This window comes from Sorex fumeus, unplaced genomic scaffold, assembly GCF_029834395.1.
Source record: "Sorex fumeus unplaced genomic scaffold, SorFum_2.1 ptg000122l, whole genome shotgun sequence".
Taxonomy (NCBI): domain Eukaryota; kingdom Metazoa; phylum Chordata; class Mammalia; order Eulipotyphla; family Soricidae; genus Sorex; species Sorex fumeus.
In genome coordinates, this window is record NW_026606179.1 from 62,467,911 (window position 1) to 62,484,179 (window position 16,269).

Consider the following 16,269-nt stretch of genomic DNA (forward strand, 5'->3'; position numbering starts at 1 on the left):
GGGGGAGAAGCCCCCCACCGCCCGTGAGGTATAATGCCGAACTCAGCGTCCAGGGACCCACTGCCGACGCCCACCATTAGCGTCACAGTGACGTGGAGGCTGCAGGGGCCACTGCCATGGACACTGACCTTCACGACGACCAGGCCCCAGCGACCCCGAACAAGCCCCAGAGGACCGCGGTTGCCCCTTAACAGTGGGCAGAGGGGGGGCTCTAGGGAGCAGGCCCAAGGACTGTCCAGCTGCGGCTTCCTTGTGACCTTGTCCACCCGCAGGGGACGTGTCACAAAGGTGCAGGCAGCCTGGGATGCTTTCACCCTGGGCCAGGACTGCGCTCAGGGATTGCCCGGGGCAGGGCTCTCGGCTGACTCACCCGTGTGCAAAGCCAGCACCTAGCCCTTGTCCTGCACAACGGCCGGAGACCGGGGCTGGGCCCGGGAGCAAGACTAGCGACCACCGGCTCTGGGGCTCACGCTGGGAGGCTTCCCCGTAGCCCCAGACCCTCCTCACCTCGGGAACTGCTCTGGGACGCTGCCAAGGTCCCAGCAGATGGGCCCAGGTTCCAACCCTGCCTGGAGGAGGGTTTCTGCCCTGCCCCGGAGAGAGGCACTGCATCGGGCCAGGCCTGCGCTCCCATCACTCAGCAGGACTCACAGTGTCCCTGGAGCCTGCATGCCCCTAGCACCCATGCCCTCTGTCCGCTGGGCAGCCCTGGAGGCACAAGGCCCAGCCCTCAGGTTTCCCCAGAGAGGCCTGGACACAAGCTGGACGGGAACAGGAAGTGTCCCTCTGCCCGGCCACCTTCCAATGAGGACGTCAGTGATGCCGGGAGCCCAGGGCTGATGGCACCTTGGCCCCCAGGAAACCCCACTTTGTCACAGCCCAGGAGGGCGACGGAATCAGGACCCCCTGCTGGTGGGGCGGGGGCGCGGGGCTGCTCCCCGCCTGCCCGCTCCCGGGAGGGGGCAGTCCCACCCGCAGGGCCTGCGCAGGCGGCCTGCGTTTCTTCCTTCTTTAGCAGAGGCCTCTCTCTCTGCAACAGGATTAGAATTCCTGCCATTCCTGCGGGGCTGCTGCGGGCACCGCTGCCCTCTTGTCCGCTCGAGGCTGCCCGGCCCTCCCTGCACCCCTCCCGCGGGCTGCCTGGCCCCAGGAAGCGAAAGAGAACAGGGCTGGGACGGCCTGGGCACCCTCTGTCCTGTCCTCCGTCAGGGCTCTGGCACCCGCCATCCGAGCTGCAAACGGTGGGACCGTCCATGTGCGGCCGGGGACCTACAAGCTCAGCACTTGGACGCGGCCACTTTCAGCGGCCAGAGCCGGAACCGCGGGGGAGGGGCGCTTGCCCTGTGTGTGGCCGACCCGGGTTCCACCCCCTGCACCACAGACTGTCCCCTGAGCCCCGACAGCAAGTGATCCCCGGGCACAGAGCCAGGAGGAAGCCCTGAGCACCGCCGGTGTGGCCCAGAGACCAATGAGAGAAAAAAGTGGGGTCCAAGGACACACTGCGTGGAGGAAGCTGGCCGTGTCTCCAGCACCGCGTGGTCCCCTGATTCCCGCTAGGAGTGACCTCTGAGCACCACCAGGATTGGCCCCAAGTAAACAATGAACAGTAAACGGCAAATGACCAAACAGAAAATAAGGGGACATGACCAGGGACACTGCTCCCGAACGGAGCATCTCTCTTGCACGCATGAGGTCCTGGGTTTGATCCCAGCACCACAGACGTGAGTAAGAGCGTCCCAGGGCAGGCTCTGTGTTCAGGAGCCGAGCTCCGTGGACAGCACCACCCCTGACACCAACGATTAAGGATAATAAAGGGCCTGGGCCAGGGAGGTGGTCCAGCAGACAGCTCTGCCCGGAGCCTGGTCCTGGCATCACACGCCCCGTTAATGGCCCTCCTGGCACCCCCAAACCCCATCGAGCAGAACAGGTGGGGGTGGCCAGTCTGAAGGGACACGCTATGGGGCGCCAGGGGGCTTGGGAAGCAAGTGGTCACTCTGGCAAACTGCGTTCGGCCTCTCCAGGCTGGCGATGCACAGAAAGGGTCTTCCCAGGGAGCCCACCCCAGCAGGGCAAGGGGCGTGGCTGGGAGCTGGGGGCGTGGCTTAAAGGTGGGATGGGGCTGGAAGCTGGGGCGGAGCTCAGAACTGGGGGCGGGGTTAAGAGCTGAGGGCGGAGCTCAGAGCCGGGGGCGTGGCCCCGAGCTGGAATAGGGCTCAGAACGGGGGCGTGACTTGGAGCCTGGGCGTGGCTCATAACTGAGGCGTGGCTCAGAGCCAGGGGCGTGGCTCAGAGCTGGGGCGGAGCTCAGAACTGGGGGCGGGGTTAAGAGCTGGGGCGGGGCTCAGAGCCGGGGGCGGGGCTCAGAGCTGGGGGCGGGGCTCAGAGCCGGGGGCGTGGCCCCGAGCTGGAATAGGGCTCAGTACGGGGGCGTGACTTGGAGCCTGGGCGTGGCTCATAACTGAGGCGTGGCTCAGAGCTGGGGCGGGGCTCAGAGCCTGGGGAGTGGCTCAGAGCTGGGGGCGGGGCTCAGAGCTGGGGCGGGGCCGGGGCGGGGCTTCTGGGGAGCCGCCCAGCTTCTGGGTCTGCAGACCCTGTTCCTCTTGGCGCGCGCAGCATCTATCACTCCGAGAACGCGAGCAGCGCATTAGTCGGTGCGTCCCTTCCTGTGGGCACTCAGAGGGTGCACTTCTCTGCTCTCACCATGCGCATCGCTCCGTGAGCTGACAACGGGCTCTAATGGTGTTTACTCGTCTGAGCGCTAACGCGCCCACTTCTCTGATGGCAAGAGAACCGCTCCGCGCTCCTGGCCGGGCCCCGGTGGGTGGGCCGGCCTTAGCGAGCCTCGGTGGCCCCCTCTGCAGAGTGGGGCCAGGGTCAGCACTCGGAGGGCGGACGTCCAGAGGGAACTTCCGGGGAGGGGGATTAGCTGCGGGGCGCGGGGCCTCCTTGGAGGGCGTGGGGGCTTAAGTCTTCCGGTAAATACTCAGCCTCCCCCTTCCCGCGTGTCCCGCGTGTCCCGCAGCCGCCAGCGGGGGTGTGGCCGGCCCAGGGAGGAGTGACAGGTAAGGGGGAGCTCTCCGGAGTGCAGCCGGCACGGACTGGCCCCCCACCCACGGGGGCCCGGACAGGAGACGCGGAACAGGCGACCCGGGGGTCTCGCTCAGCCCCGGCCGCTCATCCCAGGCGGGGCGCGGCCTCTTGGTCCTCGCGGCTGCCGCCTCTGGGCCGTTTCCAGGTCCGCCGCGTGCCACACCCCCGGCCGCGGGGCCCCCTGCCCTGCCCTGCCCTGCGCCGCGGCCAGAAGTCGCGCCTGCGTCCACCCGGTGGGCCCTTGCGGCGCGGACCTGCTTTGATGCCCTGGGCGCCCGGGGCCCCTAAGTGAGGCGCTTCATAAATAATAGATTCCGAAGTACTCGATGGAGGGGAAATGGTTTCTCGGGAGGCCTCCTGCCCCCACGCCGGGCGGGCGCCTCTCCAGCGCGCAGGCCGGTCCAGGGAAGCCGGAGGGCGCGCGGGCAGCGGGCAGGGGGCGCGAGGCGTGCGCGCGGCGGACCCCGCCCCGCGCGGCCCGAGGGACCGAGTTCCCCGGCCCGCGAGTGCGCGGGAAGTGGGCGGGAAGTGGGCGCCGCGGGTCCCCCCGGAGCCGTGGGCCCCCTGCTCCCCGGGGCGCGCGGGGCACTCACCCTCCTGGTGGGCTCACTGCGGAGCGGCGCCCGGGACGCGCGGGGCCCGCCCGGGCGCAGGCGGCGGCCGGGCTCGGGGGGCCGCGGCGACGAGCCTGCAGGGGAGAGCAGCGGGGGTCATGGCCCGGGCCGGGCGGTGCGCGGGGGCCGCTCCGCCCCGGCCGGCGCTCGGCCGCCGCCGCGCACGCCTCCCGCGCCCCCTCGCAGGCCCCGGGGGCGGCGCCCCGCGGCCCCGCCCCCGGCCCCGCCCCCGCGGGCGCCGCGATTGCACCGCCGGGCGCGGGGCGGGCGGGGCCTCGGCACCTCCCCGGGGACCGGCGCCGTCCCCGCCCGTGCGCCCCGCGCGCCTCAGTTTCCCCCAGCCCGGGCCGGCGGGCGCAGAGTTCGGGCCGCGGGAGCGTGCCACCGGCGTCCTGGCCCGAGCCCCCGAGCAGGGGCGAGGCGCGCGGGGGGCTGCGCTGCAGGGATGCCGCCGACCAGCCGTGCCCTCCCCGGACCTCCTGCGCCCACGCCCGGTGCCCGGCGCCTCCCGCTTGGCGTCTGGCCTGGGGCTCTCCGCGGAGGCTGCCGCCCCCCACTCCGGGAGGCCGCCGAGGGCCCTGTGGGAAGACCGGCCTCCGGGCTGAAGGCGCCCGCTGGGAGACAGTCCCCACCTCCCCGCAGCTGGAAGCAGGAGGGCCACCCCGCGTCCCCCTGCCGGCCCGCGTCTCCACCCGTGCGCTCCGTGTCCCCGCGTCCCGCCGAGCTGGGTGTGGCCGCAGCCCAGCCCCGAGAGCAGGCCTGGCTCTGTGCGTCCTGGAGCGGGGTGGGGGTCCCCCAGACAGAAGGGGCGGGGTTGGAGGTATGGGGGTGATGAGCGGGTGCCCGCACAAGGCGGAAATGTCACAGTCATCCTCCTCGGAAGCGGCCTTCGAAGGTCTGGGAGCCGAGTGGCGTCAGCCGGCCTCTGGGCCCGCAATCCCCCTGTCACCTTCGGGGAGCCCACCCTGGGGAGGGAGGGAAGAAGCTGTCCCCTGGGCCCCAGCCCCGGTCCTGAGGGCACAGGGCAGAGACGCACTCAGGAGCATTTTGCCCGAAGGAGGGGTTCTGTTTCACGATGGCTCTGCACGTGCAAAGTCCGGGTTCAAGTCCAGGCACCACAAAAAGGAGGACACAAGCCCCGTCCACCCACTTCCTCCCCCCGAACAGCGGGGCCTGGGCTCAGCGTGGGCCCAGTCTCTGGGGGCCGTCTTGCACGCCCGCCCCAGTGTCCGCCCGCTTGGGCTCTCCCCCAAGCCGTGATAAGCCCTAAGCTTGTCTGCAGACAGGGCTGGGCACCCCCGGGGACCCCTCCCCCGCCGCCCTGCAGGTCGAGAGCCCGTGAACGTGCCCAAGGGCTCCAGCCCCAGCGGCCGGGCAGGACGTTCCCGGGAGGGGATCACCCAGGGAGATCACCGCATAAATAAGGAGAGAGGAGGAGGGCACACGCAGGAGCGGCCGCCCCTGGGGCCCCCGGCCTAATTGGTCCGCGTAGGGCCCGGCTGGGGCTTTGGTGCGAGCTCCCCAGGGACGGGACGCGGCGACACTGCGTCAGGGCCCGGAGACCAGCTAATGGAATGCGGGAGCTATGCACCGAGCACCCGCACCCCCAACACGCACGCGCCCTCGTGTCCTTGTGTGGGACTCTGGAGAGATCCGGAGGGGCGTGGCGTCCCTGCGGGGGGCTGAGCGTGTTGGGAACGGGTGGGGCGTGTTCCCGGGGCGGGGCGGGGCCAAAGGGGCGGGGCATACCGGCGTGGGCGGGGCACACCTGCGGGGGCGGGGCGTGTCGCGGGGTGTATCCGGGGGCGTGTCCAGGGGGCGGGGCCTTCTGGCAGAGGGGCGGGCCTGTCTTTGAAGCCCAGGCACCTTGCTTTAAAGTCCCCCAAAGTGGGGGTCGCGCAGGGAGGTGGCAGAGGGCCCCTGCTTCGCATGCGCTGGACCAAGTTTGATCCTGGCATGGCATGGACCCCCTGGACTCTGCTGGGGTGTGCCCGGTTGTCCAGCACCACTGAACCCGAACACTGAACCAGCCCAGTCCGACTGGGCTGGCCTGACTGAGAATCACCAGGGGTGGCCCCAAGCTCTCTGAACATCACTGGGGAGCCCCCCGACTCTCCCACGGGGTGGGGAGAGGGTACAGGGTACAGTCACTTGCTTTGCCCACAGTGGACCCTGCTGGCACCACACAGTCTCCCCGCCCCCACCAGGCCCCTCCAGGAGTGACCCCTGAACACAGGAGACAGGAGTAGTCCCTGGGCATTCCCAAGTGCTGCCCAAACCACACCCCCAATCCAACCCAGACACTAAGCCCAGAACAGGCGAGCCAGGCAGGGCAGCAGAATGGGGTGTGGGTTCCGGGGTTCCTGGGGGCCCCCTCCTCTCTGCTCGGTGTGCTGGAATTTTCCAAAGCACAAAAGGGTTTGTGTTTAAAAATAAGGAGAAAATAGATCAACAAAGGGAGCCCGCCTGGCCTTCCCAGGAATGTGGGCTCAGGTGCAGACAGAGGTGGGGACCCCGTGGGCTCTGGGTCGCCGAGGAGGACACAGGAGCCTGCCCTGAGTCCCCAGGCCTGGGAGCAAGAAGGGCAGCCCTTCCGGGCCCGAGTCCCAGGGGCTTAGGGACAGGTGGGGGCTACGGTGGGGTCCTTAAGAGGCAGGCTGGGTGCTGAGGCGTGGGGTCAACGATTGAGCCTCAACCCCAACCCCCAGAACTGGCTCCCTGTCAGGGAGCCCTGGGCCTGCAGGAGAAGGGGCAGCACCCCCCCCTCCTGAGTGGGTCTTGGGTCCTGCGCAGCTGACCTTGACGCGGGTCCCCTGTCTCTTGTCTCAGCTGAGGGACCCTCTTCCCCTCAGGAGGTGCAGAGCCCACCAGGGGGTCTCCACGCCTGCAGGGTGGGTCTGCATAGTGTGAAGAACTGCAAGTCCGTGGAAGGTTTCTGGAGTACTGGGAGGGGTCCAGCTATACCCCAACAGAAAGGCAGGCTGGTCTGCACCCCTAAGGACGTGGTCCGCTCCCGTGGCGAGTGGGTGGGGGTCACCCCAAGGCCCCGAGGAGGGGCTCAGTACTGACCTGCAGGGCACAGACGGCTGGACGCAGCTGGTGGACGCGGGGCCGAGGGCAGGCTGAAGGTCAGGCCTGTGAGCTGAGGTCCCTGGGGGCACGGCTGGCAGCAGGGCGGGCCTGGGTGTCCAGCTGACTGGCCACGAGCTGACCGGGGGTGTCTGCTGAGCGTGGCTTTGAGCCCAGGCAGAGCTGGAGGGGCCGGGGGTGCCTGGGGTCACAGGGTCACCGGGCCAGAGGGCAGGTCCTTCCCTCTGACCCTTCCTGCAAGGTGTCTGTGGCGCCTGTCTCCCACAGCTGCTTCCTGACGCGGCGCGAGTCTGTCTGCACCCACAGGTGGCCAGCGGGGGCCCAGAGCCTGTGGCCACTCATCCTCCGGTCACCCCTCCGCCCCTCCTTCGTCCATGCATCCACCGCCCACCCGCCCGCCCATCCACCCACCCACTCCCTCATCCACTCCCTCATTCATCCACTTGTCCATCCATCCACCCCCCTCCCCCACTCACTCCCCCTGGCTCAGCTGTGTGGAGCCCTCAGGCAGCCATTTTTGGGGGTCCCCACCTGCCTTTGGTCCAGGTTATGGAGATCTGGGGGACTTCCCCAGTGACAGAGAAGTGGGGGTCCGGATGCCCCTTGCCTTGCGCCCCCCTGCCCAGGGCTAAGCTGACCCACCTACCGCTGAATTCAGGCAAAGGCATGAGGCTGGTGCTCTGTGACCCTCAGGGAACCTGCTGCCCAGGGGGTCCCGTTCCGCTGGAGGTCCGGGAGGGGTGCTTGCATTCTGCTGTCCACCCCAAGGCTGTGCTTACTGGTCTGCTGGAGGGCACCTGGGGCAGTGCTCGGGCACGGCCAGGAGGGGCAACGCGGGGCTGTACCCTGTGGGCCTCGTTCTGGTCCCCGACCCCACTGGCCTTCTCCAGCCACCTCCATCTCAGCCAAGTGGCCTTGGTTGTTTCAAAGAACTTTAGTCTGGTTTTGTGGCTCTGGCCCCACCCTGCAGTGCTCGGTGCTCAGTGCTCACTGGCCTCTCCCTGCCAAGCCTGAGGACGTCCTGGGGCTGAGGAAGGAGCCGGCCGAGCTGGGCCACAGGAGCCAAGAGGGTGAGCACAGCCCAGGGCGGGGGTCTCAGCCAAAGGCCACGTGGGCTCTGCCGAGGACTGCCGCGCGCCACAGAGGGTGGGGCGGGGCGGGGACCCGTAAGGGAATGAAGGAGCAAAGGAGGGGGCGGCGGCGCGGGGACGCAACACAGGGCAGGCCGAGGCTGCCTGGGACCTAGGCACTCGCCTGTCTGAGAGAGGCTCAGACCGCCAACAGCGCCGGGCACCGCCCAGAGGGTCGGTCGGGCCCGTGGGGGCCTCCCTGCAGGGGTGAGTCCCTGTGCCCTGAGCCACAGGCAGGCGGCAAAGCTGACCTTTCTCTCCCAGGCATCAAAGGGCTGCGCCAGGGGTGGGGGGGGCGGGGAGGGCGTGGAGCCTCCCTGGGCTTTGCTGGCCTGCGGGGCCGTCAGCAAGGGGGTCCTGGGCTGGGCCCCCGGGAGCTTTTGTGGGGCTACGACGCCACTCAGACCTCCAGACACACACTGGGGACCCCCCAGACCCTTCCGCACCCCTGGGGTTAGGGCCCTGCAGCCAGAGGGGACAGACACAGCACACCCCTCGGCCCCTCCTCCCTCTCCCTCCTCTTCCTTCCCCCCTTCCTTCCTTCCCACCTCCCTCCCTCCTTCCCTGGGCCACACCTGGTGCTCTGGCGGTGCTCAGGGCTCATTCCTGGCTGTGCTCAGGATCCCACCCCACCCCCGAACTGGGCGGTGCCACAGTTGTGGCTGACAGCTCCCGGGCAGTTTTGTTCAGAAGCAGGCGGGATCTTTGGTGATCGCACCTCAGCCAGTCCACGCAGTCCCTCCCAGTGTCCCCGAAGGACAGAGGATCCTGTTTCTGGGCCCCCCTGAGCGACCTGTCGACCTGTCTCGTCCCTGTCTCTGTCCCCAGCTCACAGGGACAAAGGCAGGAATGTGGGAGGACCCGGAGAAGCAGGGGGAGGGAGGGAGGGAGGGAGGGAGATGCCCGGGCCCTCCCCTCCACACCCCTGTACCTCTAGGAGAGGTGGGGGCTGCCAGCCCGGCTCAGGCTGGGGTCAGCCGTGGGCAGCTCTGCAGCGACCATCGGGCTGTGCCCTCCCGGCTCCCGGCGCTGCCCACTTGGACTAAGCGGCCTCTGCGGCCAGGAGCTGCCGCTAAGCTCAGGCCTGTGCTTTCGGGGGCAGGAAGCACCGCTGGGCCCCTAATCCCTGCCGGGAGCCCCGGCCCCCGGAGGGAGGTCAGGAGCCCGCAGTGACACCTGGTCAGGGAGGGCGCTGCCTGGCCTGATCCCTGAGCACCCAGGGGGTCCCCTAACGCCAGGCCAGGGTGAGGGGGGTGTGGTGGGCATGGGCGGCCTGGGCTCTCTTTGGTCTTGGGGCCCCCGCCCCTCCCCTCACCCCCGAGCATTCTAGTTCATTTCTGGTCACTCCTAGCAGTGCACAGGGCTTCCCGCAGCTCAGGGGTCAGTCCTAGGCGGGCTGGGGGCCCTGTGGGTCCTGCAGAGCAAACCCAGGTTGGCCAGCGCCCAGCCCACTGCTCGCCAGCACGATTAGCCCTTCTCTGGAAAGGGACACCAGACCCCGGGAAGGGTCCTAGTTCTGAATGGCGGTCCAGTGGGAGGGTTCTGGTTCTTAGTGGTGGTGCACTGGGAGGGTTCTGGTTCTGAGTGGAGGCCGCAGGAGGGTTCTGGTTCTGACTGGCAGCCCAGTAGGAGGGTTCTGGTTCTGAGTGGAGGCGGCCTGCAGGAGGCGGTGTGGCTGGGTGGGGAGACCCGGGGCAGGGAGGGCGAGGCCCCCCTGGAGGACTGTGGCTGTGCTCAGCTCCGACGGCGCGGCAGACAGACGGCGGCTCGGGGCTCCCAGGCTGCAGGTGGCCTTCCTCCGGGCGGCCACTTCGGGAGCAGGACAGCCCAGCTGCCCCTGGGGCCCAGCCCTGTGGCGACAGCCTGCCTGGGGCCCGTGGACGAGGACGAGGCTTCCTGGTGACGGCCGCGCCCCGCAGGCCCCGCCCCCACACGCTTCTCGACCAAGGCTTAGAGAAAAACGTTTAATGGGACCCCAGACAGGCGCGGGCGGGGCCCTAGCACAGGTGCAGCACGGCCTTGTTCACCTCCGGGTTGGTCCAGTCGTTCCGGATGTCGTCCAGGTGGTTGTCGAAGTCCACGAGCGTCTCGTAGGAGCGGCTGTCCAGCAGCGAGGCCGAGATCCTCTGCGCCTCCGGCCAGTCCTCACAGTAGTCTCTGCGGGGGGGGGGAAGAGTGCGGTGAGCCGGGGGCGGCGCTCGCGCCGGGCCCTGGGGTGGGGTGCGGGGGCTGCACTCACGAGTGGGGGTCCCGGCAGCGCCACTTGTTCTCGTGATGTTCGTAGACGTGGATCGTGGGCACCACACAGTCCATGGTGAACTTCGTGTTGTCCACCTGGTGCAGGGACGCACGAGGTCAGGGGGCTGCCCGCGGGGGGCGCAGGGGCCGCGGGGCCGCAGCACTCACCATGATGAGGGCCGTGTCGCTGAAGCCCTCGGCGATCCGGGAGGCCACCTTCTCCGCCACCTGGTTGGGGCTGCGGCAAGGCCCGGGCGCGCGTCAGGCCGAGCTCGCACCGGACGGTGGGGACAGCGCCGAGCCGGGCCGCCCTGGGTGGGCCTGAGCACTGGCCGGGACCCAGCCCACGAGCACCCTCTCGTGCAGCCCCGCCCCTGCGCCCCCCCCCCCCATCCAGCAGCCCATGAGAGCGGGCAGCGGTGGGGGATGCCTCAGCTCACAGGCCCACGGCTGCCCCCGGATCAGGGCCCCGGGACGCCCGGGCTGAGCTCGGGCTCTGCAGGTTCCGTCCCCAGCACTGCCGGGTGTGACCCCAAAACCAACAGAAGCAGCAGATTAATACTGTTTCATGGAGACAAACGACTTAATCTACTTAGACTATTTCCATTTCCCAGACGAGCGGGAGCGTCCAGGGCTGAGCGGATTAGAGGCGCGGGGTGGGCGAGGGCCCCTCCCCGCCGAGTGCTGCCCTGCCTCTCCCGGTCCCTGGCGCGCAGTGGCCCTCGGAGACTGGCCTGAACCCGAGTCTTCGCAGTTGGGCCACAGGGCGGGCCGAGAGCCAGGACCTGCAGGCCCAGCCCACCTTTTACAGGGGCCCCCGAGTCCACGGACAGTCACGGGATGGGGTGGGACACGTGAGTGAGAAGCCCCCAGCAGCCTATGACCGGGGGCGGCCTGTCCACGGCCCCTTCCCTGAGCCTCACAACTGCCACTCGTGCCACCCCGGGGCCCTGCTGGGAGGGGAGCCTGGGGGCACCCGGACTCCGCCCATCTGCTTCCCGAAAGGCCCCCCCTGCCTCCTGCCGCCACCCACCTGGCGTCCCGCACACGCTCGTTGGCCTGGTAGTAGCCGGCGATGACGTAGCTGTTGTCTTTGCACCAGGAGTCGATCTAGGAGGCAGGAGGTGGGCAGTGAGGGGCGTTCTCCAGACCCCCCGCCCGTGGGAACCCTTTCCTGCTAGCGCGGGCGAGACCTGGGTGAACACCCGCAGCCCCCAGGAGTCACCCACGGCCGGCTGGGACCGAGGAAGGGGCGTGAGTCTGTCCCGGGCCCGCCTGCGGCCCCAGGACACACCGAGTCCCCTTCACAGCTGGACTGGTCTCTTTCGCGCCTCCTGCCCCCGCCTCTGGTGGTGCCCAGAGACAGGCCTGACCCGGGACCCCCACAGCACAGCCCCACACCAAGCAGGGCTGGGGGACCCACCCGTGGCCGCCACTCGGCCCTGGTGCTCCGTGAGGCTGCCCTTCTCGCGTCAGATTTGGCTCCTCACAGGCCCAGGGCCACCGTTAAAAGGTCACCCTGCTTTGCCACAACGGAATTTTAATAACACGCTGCAATAAATTCTATTCTCAGCCGGCAGAGAGGAAATGAGATTGATCCCAGCTTTCCCTCTGAATTACCCGGTTAAAAGCACTTTTCTGCTCTGACGCAGAGCCGGGCTCTCCCGGTCTCCTGACGGAAACCAGGACCCTCTGATGGGCGCGCGCCAGGCGGGACGCGCACCCGTGACCATATTGGGTCAGAAGCGAGGCTCCCCACGCCCCCTCCACAGCCCGCCCTCACCGGCCGGCTGAGCCCCCACGGGCAGACCAAGAGCGCAGCCTGGACACTGGCCACGTCCACTGTGCCCTCTGAGTCTGCGGTGGCAGCTAAGCCAGCTCGGGCGTGGTCTTGGCTGCCCTTGGGGACGCAGTGGGACACACCTGTGACCCTCGAGGGTGCCCACCCGCTCATGCGCGGGCATCAGGCATGTCACCCTCACTGTGTCCCAGACGTTCCCGCAGACCCTCGCGGGGGAGGGAGAATGTGGTGGGGGAGTGGGCCGAGGATGCCCAGCCACTGCCAAAGGCCACGGATGGACGGGGGCATCTGCTCTGGAAGGGGGTACAGGGAGTGGGCGGGGTCCAGCCCGAGGCCTGGGTGACCTGCCACCCCCCAGCTGGGACAGGCAGCCAGGGGCCCTGCTGGAAACGCACGCCCCAGCTCCCGAGCACCGCCCGGCCCCGACGATGGGCTTCAGGAGGGCCGGGGATGACCCCACTGCCCACTCTGCCAACGCACAGGCTGCACAGGAAGGGGGTTTCAGGGGTGCCTGGTGGGAAGGGCCGGGGAAGGTGTGCACCGACTCCCGAGCTCAGGTCAGAACCGACCCCATCACGGACACTCAGGCAAGAGGCCAGGGAGCTGGCGGGCAGCTCGGAGGGGCTGAGACGGCCACACGTGCTGCCCCCTCCCGAGAGCCTGGGCGCCCTGGGTCCCGTCCGTGCACCGCCGGCCCTCGGCAGCTCCGTGCCGCCACACACTGGCCGTGGCGGGGCTCAGGGCGCCGGAGAATCGTGCCACGCCGCCCTCTGGGGACGCCCAAGCCCAGGGAGCCCCCGGGTCTCGAACTGGCACGCGGCTGCCCTGCGTGCGCGCGCGCGTGTGCATGTGTGCGCGTGTGCGCGCGCCCCGCCGGGCACCCACAGCTCTCCGGGCCGTGTCCGTGCACGCTTCCCCCAACCCTGCCCGCCGGGGCACCCCTTGCAGCTGCCCTGCGAGGGTGCCCCGGGGCGCGCGGCCCCGCCCCCTCCCCCCCCCCCCCGGCCTGCGCGCTCCGGGCGGGGCTCGGGGGGGGGGGGCCCGGGGGCCCGATCGGCGCGCGGGCCGGGCGGGCCGGGCGGCTCACCAGCGTGAGGGCCACCTCGAGCATGGGCGCGAGGGCCAGCGTGCCGTGGAAGAGCGGGATGCAGTCCACGAAGAGCGTGTGCGGCGCGGCCGGCTGCTCCCGCCGCGGCTTCTGCCGCTCGGCCACCAGCAGCCCGTTGACGGCGCAGTGCGGGTACTTGGCGCCGTGCAGCACCATCTTGCAGTAGGCCTGCGTGGTCAGCTTCACGGCGGGCATGCTGGGCGCGCGGCCCACGGCCCGGGTCGCCGCGCCGCCGCGCCTGGCCGCCGCCTCCTCGCGCCGCCGGAAGGCGCCGGGCGGGCGGGCGGGCGGGCGGGCGGCGGGCGCCGGAAAGCCGCGCGCGCCGGAAAGCGCGGCGCCGCGCCGCGCGACCTTTCGCGCCGCTTCCGCCCCGAGCCCCGCGCGCCGCGCGCACTTCCGCCCCGAGCCCCGGCGCGATCCCGTGGTGCCGCGCGCCGCCCGCGTCCTTCCGGTGTCGCGCTCGCGGCGTAGAGGGCGGTCGCGGCGGGCGCAGCGGGCACAGCGGGCACAGCGGGCACGACGGCGGCAGGTGAGGCGGCGGGCGCGGCCCGGCGGACCCCGAGCGGCGGCGGCTCCAGCGCCCGGCCCGGCCCGGCCCGGCCCGGCCCGCGCGGCCGCCGGCCTCGCCCCTGACCTTGGCGCGCCCGCGGGGCCCCGGGCCGGACTCACGCCCGCGGGCCTGGACAGCGCCCGCCGCGCCCTGCGCCCCTCGGGCCGGGCAGGGCCGGGCCGGGCCGGGCGCCCGCGCGGGGCTGCGGGGTCGCCCGGGGTCGCCCGGGGTCCCGGGCCGGGGTCCGCGCGCTCACCCCCCTGTCCCGCAGGATGTTGGCCAGCAGGGCGTTGGGCCTCGTGGGCAGACGCGCGCTCTCCACCTCGATGCGCCTCCGGGCCCACGGTGAGTGCGGCCTCGCCCCGCGAGGTGCCCGGCGCGGGTGGGCTTCTGAGCCGGGAGGGGTGGGCGCCCGCTTCGGAGTCCCCGCTTCGGTCTCCGCAGGTCGGGGTTGGGGGCGGCGGCACGACCTTCGCCAAGGGCCCGGCGCTCGCCCGCGTGGCGGGGTGGGGGTGGGGGTGGGGGCTCAGGCTGGAGGCGAGGCTGGAGGCAGCGCGCGGGGGGGGGGCGTGGGGGTGGGCGCTGCACCCACCCCCGTGGGCCCGCCCGCGCGCACCTGTCTCCCCGCTGCCGGGGCAGAGCTGGACAGAGGCTCGGAGCAGGGTCGCTGTCCAGGAGGCAGAGGGGACAGGGGAGACGGCCCCTCCCTCCCCTCGTGGCTGCTGGCCGCGCCCTGCGGGCTCGCTCTTGGCTCTGCTCCCGCGTGCCCGGGGGGAGCCCCGCACCCTCGGTGAGAACTCGGTTCACGCCCTGCAGACCGTTCCTTCCGAGCTAATCTCGGACCCTGAGCAGAGGCAGGAGTAAGCGCTGCTGTGACACCCCCTAGCCCCTCACCAAAGCTCCCCGCCAAAATCGGTGTCAGAATTTGGTGGGGGGGGGGCTGGGGCGGCAGTCAGCGGGTGAGCGTTTGCTCTGCACGCCGATGCCCAGAGCCCCTGGCAGTGCCGGTGGGACCCAGGCCCCGCACCTCAGCCTGCAGGCACGCAGTGAGTCTGGAGTGAGTTTCAGAAAGGATCAGAGACTGGGGCAGTGGTGGTCAGCTCCGGGGAGGGCCCGGGTGAGGAACCAGCTGCCTCTCTGCCCACCACAGTTGTCCACGGGGCTGGAATGAGGCCCCACTTGGCACTGCTTTCTTTTTTGCTTTTGGGTCCCACCCGGCGATGCTCAGGGGTTCCTCCTGGCTCTGCACTCAGGAATCAGTCCTGGTGGCTCGGGGGACCCTGTGGGATGCCGGGGATTGAACCCGGATCAGCCGCGTGCAAGGCAAATGCCCTCCCCGCTGGATTGCCTTTCTTTTTGACGGTGCCTGGGGACTGCCAGGAGGGTCCCTGTGACGGGGTGAGGGGAAGTGGCCCCGGGCTGCACCCCAGCCCCTGCTCCGTGAGCCCCCAGCCGCTCCATGCAGAGATCCCCGGCTCGTCCACTCAGGGCGGGAGGGAGGACAGCGCTTGGCCGCCCTGTGGCCCTGGAGCCCTGCAGGCGCCTGCTGCGCCCACCCGCGGGGACCCGCAACCCCAGCAGGGTTCGGTTTTCCTGCCGACCAGAGCTGGTCTTTGCGGCTGCCCAGGCGAGCCCGAGGCCTTTCTGTGTGCTGGGTCGGGCTGGCTTCCGGGGGCTTCGGGGGGCTCCCTGGCGGGGGAGGCGGGCGGGGGGCAGCCCGGGGCTCCCGTGAGTGCTGGCCGCTGCCCCCAGGGAGCGTGGTGAAGAGCGATGACTACGCCCTGCCCATCTACGTGGACCGCCGCGACTACCCGCTGCCCGACGTGGCGCATGTCAAGAGCCTGTCGGCCAGCCAGAAGGCCCTGAAGGAGAAGGAGAAGGCGGCCTGGAGCAGCCTGTCCACCGAGGAGAAAGTGGAGCGTGGGTGCCGGGGCCGTGGGGGCGGGCGGTTCAGGGGGCTGGGGCTGGGTGGCTGGGTGCGGCCGCGGCACCTCGGCCCCTCTCCGCTCCTCTCCAGTTTACCGCCTCAAGTTCAACGAGACCTTCGCCGAGATGAACCAGGGCTCCAACGAGTGGAAGACGGTGGTGGGCGGCGCCCTTTTCTTCATTGGGATCACGGCGCTGGTGCTCATCTGGGAGAAGTTCTACGGTGAGGGGGCGTGGGGCGGGGCTGGGGAGGGGTCCCAGGGGCCGGTCTGCTCACCCACTCCCCTCGTGTCCCCCAGTGTACGGCCCCATCCCGCACACCTTCGAGGAGGACTGGGTGGCCATGCAGACCAAGCGCATGCTGGACATGAAGGTGGCCCCCGTGCAGGGCTTCTCGGCCAAGTGGGACTACGACAGGAACAAGTGGAAGAAGTGAGGCCCCGGCCCCGCCCCGCAGCCCCCCCAGCCCCTGCTCGCTCTCGCTCCCGGAGCTAATAAACGAACGAGCCGTGTCTCGAGCGTGTGCCTGGGTGCTGGGACCCTGCCGGGCGGGGCTGCGTGGCCGACACACCCCCACCCACCCCAGGACCCCTGGCCGGCAGCCCTCACCGCACCGTCCAGCCTCCGTTCGGTTGCCGCCTGGGGGCTGGCGGGCCCGAGTCTCCCCGAGCTGGGCCCACGCGGGGGGCAGCTGGGACTGAGGGGGAGGGGGCGCCCGCCCG

General features: G+C 70.4%; 2 protein-coding genes across 2 annotated transcripts; one reads left to right on the forward strand and one right to left on the reverse strand.

The window, feature by feature from the left end:
* Window positions 1-9,874: 9,874 nt before the first annotated feature.
* Window positions 9,875-13,330, reverse strand: EMC8 (ER membrane protein complex subunit 8). Its single transcript, XM_056137001.1, has 5 exons — window positions 13,051-13,330; window positions 11,196-11,272; window positions 10,331-10,400; window positions 10,164-10,258; window positions 9,875-10,081 (listed from the first exon to the last, which is right to left on the reverse strand). Exons 1-5 carry the CDS (start codon window positions 13,264-13,266, stop codon window positions 9,922-9,924), a joined length of 618 nt encoding a protein of 205 aa, XP_055992976.1. The 5' UTR covers window positions 13,267-13,330; the 3' UTR covers window positions 9,875-9,921.
* A 235-nt stretch (window positions 13,331-13,565) lies between these two features.
* LOC130044310 (cytochrome c oxidase subunit 4 isoform 1, mitochondrial) lies at window positions 13,566-16,059 on the forward strand. The gene is made up of 5 exons (XM_056137002.1): window positions 13,566-13,600; window positions 13,893-13,966; window positions 15,374-15,541; window positions 15,639-15,770; window positions 15,847-16,059. The coding sequence occupies exons 2-5, from the start codon at window positions 13,894-13,896 to the stop codon at window positions 15,981-15,983; spliced, it is 510 nt and encodes a 169-aa protein (XP_055992977.1). The 5' UTR covers window positions 13,566-13,600; window position 13,893; the 3' UTR covers window positions 15,984-16,059.
* The last annotated feature ends 210 nt before the right edge of the window (window positions 16,060-16,269 follow it).